At 34.1% G+C, this 6,958-nt stretch overlaps 1 protein-coding gene across 5 annotated transcripts; it reads right to left on the bottom strand.

The window, feature by feature from the left end:
- Positions 1 to 597: 597 nt before the first annotated feature.
- Positions 598 to 6,196, bottom strand: LOC107002726 (probable protein phosphatase 2C 10). Of its 5 annotated transcripts, none has more exons than XM_015200876.2 (6): positions 6,044 to 6,196; positions 5,833 to 5,936; positions 4,151 to 4,384; positions 3,292 to 3,568; positions 1,140 to 1,294; positions 598 to 1,055 (listed from the first exon to the last, which is right to left on the bottom strand). In XM_015200876.2, exons 2-6 carry the CDS (start codon positions 5,869 to 5,871, stop codon positions 915 to 917), a joined length of 846 nt encoding a protein of 281 aa, XP_015056362.1. In that variant the 5' UTR covers positions 5,872 to 5,936; positions 6,044 to 6,196; the 3' UTR covers positions 598 to 914. The 5 variants fall into 5 exon arrangements, with proteins under 5 accessions (XP_015056362.1, XP_015056360.1, XP_015056361.1 ...); XM_015200874.2 differs by having other exon boundaries at positions 6,036 to 6,195; XM_015200875.2 differs by having other exon boundaries at positions 5,833 to 5,932; positions 6,036 to 6,195.
- Between the last annotated feature and the right edge of the window lie 762 nt (positions 6,197 to 6,958).

Raw genomic sequence — 6,958 nt, 5'->3', positions numbered from 1 at the left:
GGTCCCCTCAACCCCCATCCCTTAATCCCCTTAAACCCTGGGGGATGGGCCGGGTTCGGGACGGGTCGGGGCGGGACGCGGGCCGGGGCGGGCCAACCCGGTCCCCCTGCCAGCCCTACTCCTTTGTACTTTTATGTTATTTTTGAATAATACATATTACTTCGTCTGTCCCATTACCTCTTCTCTCAAGCCTGATGAATGGGAAATGACGCTCCATTATATGTGAAATCAATAAAATTTCTGAATTCAACCAAATTTTTTGTATATTTTTGAAATATTCTAAATTATTAATTGTCGTTATTTAAAATAGCTCATGCAATTTTAAATATGTAAAAGACTAAAAAAAATAACACAAATTAAAACAAAGAAACACCAGAAAAAATTACTGAACTACTTTTACCAAAGCAAGCATGTTAATTTGTTGTCTGCTTTGGTACTCGTAAGTCTAAACTTTGTGATGACAAGCAATCGTGACAATGAAACAAAGGTGAAGCACATCAACTGTCTCTTATTTTCGAATTATATTTGCTACTTCCTCTGTCCCATTTTATATGGTATCGATAGAATTTTCTGAGTCGGTCAATGTTAACCTTCTTATGTAAACAACAGTCACCAGCTTATATATACAATCATACACATACAGTATAGGTTTGCCTTGACCATTATCATGATTACACCAAGAAATGTTTTGCTTACAAAAGCAAGTATTTATGCAAATTACACAAAATTCAATCCTCAAGAATCTAATCTATTAGTAGAAAAAAAATCAACAGATAATTACCACACAAGCTGAATGAACAACTTGAAAATTACAAACAAGGGGCAAGGGATCGTACATGTATAAATACACATACAGTTGAATCTCATTCTTACAACTACAGAGTTTTAACTTCTGCACACTAGTCATCATTCACTTACCCCTTAAATCGGACAACGATGCATGAGATATCATCTTTACTTTCTCTAGTTAACGCTTCGATGGCTAATTGCTTGGATGCCTTCTGTGGGTCCTTAACCTTCTTCGCGATGTCAACTGCTTCTTGATTAGACATTACCTGAAATATCACCAATTATCAATTAGAGAAAGAAAAGATTGCAATAAGGGAAAGAAAGCAACTGAATATTGGAGCAAAGGGCACCTTCCATAGGCCATCACTTGCAAGGATAAGAAGATCTGTATCTCCATCAACATCAATGGTTCTTACATCAGGATCAGAGCGCAGGTGTGATTTCAGGTTCTTGTCTCCAAAAGCGCGAGATACAGCTAGTTGACCATTCACCCTAGCAACATCTCCTGAGATAATATGCATTTTAACAGGCATGTAGAAACATATTCCAAAATACAGTAATATTACGTAAAGTGCCACGTCTAGATCACATCTGCATAGTTTGGCACACTGAGGACAGCAGCGTAAATTCTAAATCTACATAAGAATAGGTTTGTTTGGTGCAAGAAGACCCTCGAATTCTTGCATGGAAAAAGATTCTTCTATGTAACTTTTTCCCATCAAATTTATTTTTTTTCTCTAAATAAATGAAGGTTGATTCCATGGTGAGGTACGAATAGCCAACAACAGATCTAACACAGACACCCTATACATAGAATGTCGGACTGCCAATCAACAAAAACCTAAAGAGTGTCTGTATAATTGTTAACTCAAGAGGTCAATAAAAATATTATGAACTAGCACATCTTTACAGCATGTTGTTTATAAAGCTGTCAACTCCTACTAAATTAAGAATGACATGAAAACATGTGCTTGTGAGGATTTTAATGCATAAAATTCAATTTATCCTAGTTAAACTCATAAAACAATCACATCAATATTTAACACAGCAGTGTTCCAAGTTCCCAATACTACTAGTTCCTATTGCTTCTAGACACTGCTAGTGGAGTCCATCCAACAAGATAACTTGACCTAATTAGGGGTTTCATTAATGGGTTTGTAACTGTAGAATCAGTTGTAAGTGAATATGTCAGTGGATTTTTCATGTTTACACCATGAGATATATAGAAGAAGATGCACGACACATGATGTTGCTCCGCTAGCACTTATGTGGACCATATGGAAACAGAGAACAAGAGAGTTTTTGATGGGGTAGAGAAGGACTACACAATTAAGGCATGTCCTCGTATCCTTTATTGCTTTTGGTGCACTCGTGAGGTTCCTATATGTATACAAGATTGGGCATTGTTTGTAGGAAACCGCATCTCTTTGCAAGGCTTTTTCTTTTTGATATACTACTTGTCTATGGATGCTTTTTGTCCATGATGTATAGGTTTTTTAGCTTTTTGAAACTAAACAAAAAAAGCTTGTCCACAATTTGGGATCAGAAAAAGCTCTACTTACAACAAAAATTCCGAGTTGGTTATATGAATCCTCATTGGTCATGTTGCTTTATTTAAACTCATATCAGACCAACATTAAACAAAATAAGTTCTCTACATTTTCTAACTATGTATAAATCTCTGGCAGCTAATGGACTCCTAAAATTATAGGACCAAAAAAGTAAATGACTAAAGCGTAACCCCAATTAAAAATCCTTACAAGTTCGACAAAGTTAAACACTTCTCTTTTCCATAAGATAACAATTACACCAAGATGTATTAGACTCTTTGTCCACTGGCCCCAGAGATGTGGAACAAATCATCACATCATATAGTCAGGTGAGAGAAGTTGAACTAAATCTCACAATATCTATTAGAATCAAGAACATATAATATACTGATAACTGAATAATGGGTCACTTACCAACAGACAATAAAATTGTGCCTTTTCCGTTGTTAATGATAATTGAAGAAGAGAATATCATGTAAGATGAGAAAATGATGGAATGAAGAAAATGTAGTACTTAAATCATTATGTTACTTATTTAAATGGTCATCCAATTAATGGGGAAAAAAGCAGCAATATTATTTGGTGAAAGAAAATACTTATTCAAGTAAATATTACTCACTTGGCACACGGTTACTAAAGAAACAAAGGAAGACTTTGCAAGTGTTCGTAAGTTGGATGACCATTAGAGAAATACGAAAGTTAAATGGGTAACATGGATGCCACATCATCTTTCCGGCACTGGAAGATGCTTTTTCTGGATGAAATGAATTTCTAAGGAGGTCGGTCAAGTTGAAGTAATTTGAAAGTGACTTGGATGACCATTTAAGTAATTAACTCGCAATTGATTATGTCTTCCGTTCTCAATTTGGTTAGAAGATAAACAAAATAGAGGAGAAACTAATAACAGAACTACTACATTAATAGTAATAAGCCATCGCATGTGGATAAGCACCTGGCATTTTTGTGACAAAGCCACCTTTGTTCTCAATGCTTCCCCGCTCTGTGTGTGGTTCATGATCAATGCTCATTTGTATCGCCTTCCCCCTCTTTGAAAGCACTGCTCTGGAATCTCCAACATTTGCTATCCATAGCTTTCGCCCATTTATAAGTATTGCAGTCACTGCAGTCGACCCTCCTTGTCCTAGATCAGGATTATGTGAGAGAATAGCCTGATCTGTTCTCTCGTAAGCTTGTAAGATTGAGCTATGAGGGTCGGTCCAAAAATCCTCCTGGAAAATTCAAATCCATATGGTAAGAGTAACTAAAAGCAACACCACCCCCACCCAAAAATAACTACATGCAGATGAAAAAGAATAAAATAGTCCAAGATTAGGTAAATCATGCATTTGATATTAAATGGACTTCCCAAGACTGGTTAATGTATGTGCATTAGGATTTGGCACTCCAAGACAATTGTTATATTCTTTCAAAAGATCAGAATGTAATTTGGCCTTATACCCGTATAGCTGATTCAATCAACATCTCTACTGTCACAGTCATTCGATCTCTAAAAAGTATTAGAGCTTCTCTTTTTAGAGACTAACGGAACACCTATTTGGAATGACAAGTCTGACCTAATGCTCAGCTAAAACACCAGTAACATTGCATGACCAAACCAACATCCACCAGGTTACGAATAGGAGGATGGAGGAGCATGACAATCTTTACCAAAGATATGATTCAATAAAATGGAGACTGGGTAAATATTTTTTGCCATCAAATAAAGGCTTGATAGAAGAAACAAAAAAGCCAAGAATCTGTCACAAGCAGTTACATGTGCTGAGAAAGTCTCCAAATCCAGAAATCATCACCTCTTTTAAGATATTGGAGAACAAATGCTTCTGTAAATAGGCAGCCACATTGTCTCCTGAATGCCCATCATAAATAGCAAAAAGTCCTAGTTCCCCTTTGCGCAACTGCATGAATTTAGCAACATGATAATCCTCCATTGGATGATTTGCTTTCCCCTTAACCAGGGTGAACCCATACTTCGCAGGCCCTTGATGGCTTCTTCCTTTGCCACCTGATGACCGTCCTCCTGCAAGCTAATGGATAAAAGAAACTTCAACTGAGGGTTGATATAAATCTATACAAAGTGGTCGCGCCAGAAACCAAGAACTGAGACAAAAATAACAAAAAGATAAAGTTTTATAGAACAACAGATATCCTATCGATATTAAGTCAACAATTCTAAAAAACCATGCATTCAAATTTCAAGAAAGAACCAACAGAAGATACACTATGTATGAAACATCAACAGTATCACTGTAAGGGAGGGGATGTAAAGGATAATAAATATAACAACCTTGAATAAAAATGATATCCTCCCTCCACCATTTTGTATGATTATCGTTTTGAAACTAATTTCAATTTACCCAATAGTTTTGAGAACTTATTTAGACTTAAGACTACATTATTAACTTTAATTATAATAAAGGTTATTTAACAAGTTGTTCATTGGAAAATTTAAACCAGACTAAAATCATATGATTTACCTTCAAAACGACAGGTTCTGTCCTACAAATTAGAAACAGTGAGCAGGATGCCACTCTATCTTCATTAGAAATACTAGGATCAATATATACTGACCCACGATTTCATGGAGTGAGTGTTGTTAACAAAATATATATGCAAGCAGGGGCCAACCAGGGTTAAAGCTAGAAATTTAAAAGGTTAGGTCAGGAGGCAATGAAGAAGGAAAACCCACCTGCTTAAGATTTAAAGGTTTAAAGGAAGTATATGTTAAAGCTGGGCGAAGCAACATCCGCTCGATCCTAACATGGCTTGGTTCCCACAGCAAACATCAAAAGGTAGAAAACAATTTGAAAGAGAACAACCTTAAACCAAATTACTCCATCCTGTAATTCTCGGGCTTCAGAATCATTACAACAAAGTAATCCATAATAGCAACAACGAATAGCAAGAGATCATCCTAGACTATAGAAACCAAAGGAAATCAATGGCTTTCGCCGAGGACAAATATTGATTGCATCAAATAATCATCATTTCTACTGTCCCCATTCTAAGGTAAAACCAAATATAATCCTTGATAAAGCTTGTTTTTTCTTATTTTTGATAACCTTAGTGCCAGGACCAGCTCGTGTGCACCTCAACCACCTCCCACCTCCCACCTACAACACTAGAACAAATTGTTAGGTAACACTGTCCAATAACTCTAGAACAAATTGGAGAAAAATCATCTAGTGTTTTAATCTCGGGTAGGATTTGAATTTGAAACCTCGTGATGTTCAACCCACTTAATTGACCACTAGCACCACACCCTTGGGTGCAAGGTTCGATAAATGATCTTTGATAATCTTGTTATTCCTCAAAGAAAAAAACAATCAACCCACATAATTAAGCTAAGCCATAAAAAAAATCAAAATTTAGCAGTCAAGTAATTAAAAAACATCATGAAAAGAAGTCAACAAGAGGATTATTGAAAAGTAGGCATGAAAGTGAATAAGAGAAGAAATAGTGATTAAGGGCTGACCTGAGAATTAGCAGAACTGAAGCAGCATAAGTTATCCATAAAAAGTAACTACTCCTCTACTAATTAACATCAATTTTATATAATCCCTAAAACAGACAACCTGCCTGTACCAAAAGCATCAAATAGAGAATCTTGATCATCATCAAAACAATCAATTTTACAAATTCATCAAAAAAAAAAATTAAAAAGAAGAATCGACTTACAGTATTACCAAAGTGTTTAATGATATGGGTATGCCTACTAGTTGACTTTTCTGTTGATTAAACAAAGTGTTTGTATGGAGGTTGTGTTTTCGTCGTTGAAGAACAAGGTCTTCGATTCCCTTGGGTTTGGGTATGTCTTTCCCAAATTTGACTTTGTCTTCTACTATCTTTATTTATTGCTTTTTTTATTTATTTCTATTCATACGTGTTACAAATTTGATTAAATTCAAATTCCGTATATCACTTGTTTAAAAATAAAAATTCAAATAAAATTTTTTCAAACTAAAGCTCAACAGAATAAAATCATTTTACAATCAATCCATATATTTATTGTTGTTGTAATGTAATATAATATTACATCCTCCAGCAATATACGCTTTTAATTTGATCCATGTACTTCAACCATCTTGAAATATCTTTTAAAAAAGTAATATCTTTTAAAAAAGTTATTTGAAAATAATTTTAAATTTAGAAATACCTAAAAACTTTTTTTTTCTTTCTTCACAAATTTTATTCTATATTTGTTAAACATAAAAATGACTCCGTTTAAATTATAGCGGAAAAGTACACCAAACAACCATATATTATTTATAAAAATTGTAATCAAACTCAAATCTAACTTTAAAAATTTCAAATAAAATGAAATTTTTTTTTTATAATAGTTTGTTGTAGTAGCTCGTATATGAAGCTTAATTTAAGATATTATGCGACTATCATTTTCAGACATTATTCTTTTTAGTAAATCTGAAAGTACATTTCAAATAAATTAAAGTTAATCTAAATTATATTTTTTTTTAAAAAAATTAAAAACTAAAATATTATTTGTAAAAAAATTGATCAAAAACAACTTCTAACTCCATTTTAAAAAATTTCAAAGAAAATTAAAAATAGTTGTCTTTCATGACCAAATGCCCATTTCATTC

Source organism: Solanum pennellii, chromosome 10 (assembly GCF_001406875.1).
Source record: "Solanum pennellii chromosome 10, SPENNV200".
NCBI lineage: Eukaryota > Viridiplantae > Streptophyta > Magnoliopsida > Solanales > Solanaceae > Solanum > Solanum pennellii.
The sequence above is the reverse complement of the archived record's forward strand: the minus strand, read 5'-3'. Positions and strand labels throughout refer to the sequence as shown.

Excerpts from the sequence above, each read along its gene's own strand:
- LOC107002726 (XM_015200876.2), bottom strand. The coding sequence starts at position 5,871 with ATGGATAACTTATGCTGCTTCAGTTCTGCTAATTCTCAG. Across the intron at positions 3,569-4,150 it reads TCTCCAATATCTTAAAAGAG|GAGGATTTTTGGACCGACCC; the intron begins GTGATGATTTCT and ends TGAATTTTCCAG. Across the intron at positions 1,295-3,291 it reads CTTTGTCACAAAAATGCCAG|GAGATGTTGCTAGGGTGAAT; the intron begins GTGCTTATCCAC and ends ATATTATCTCAG.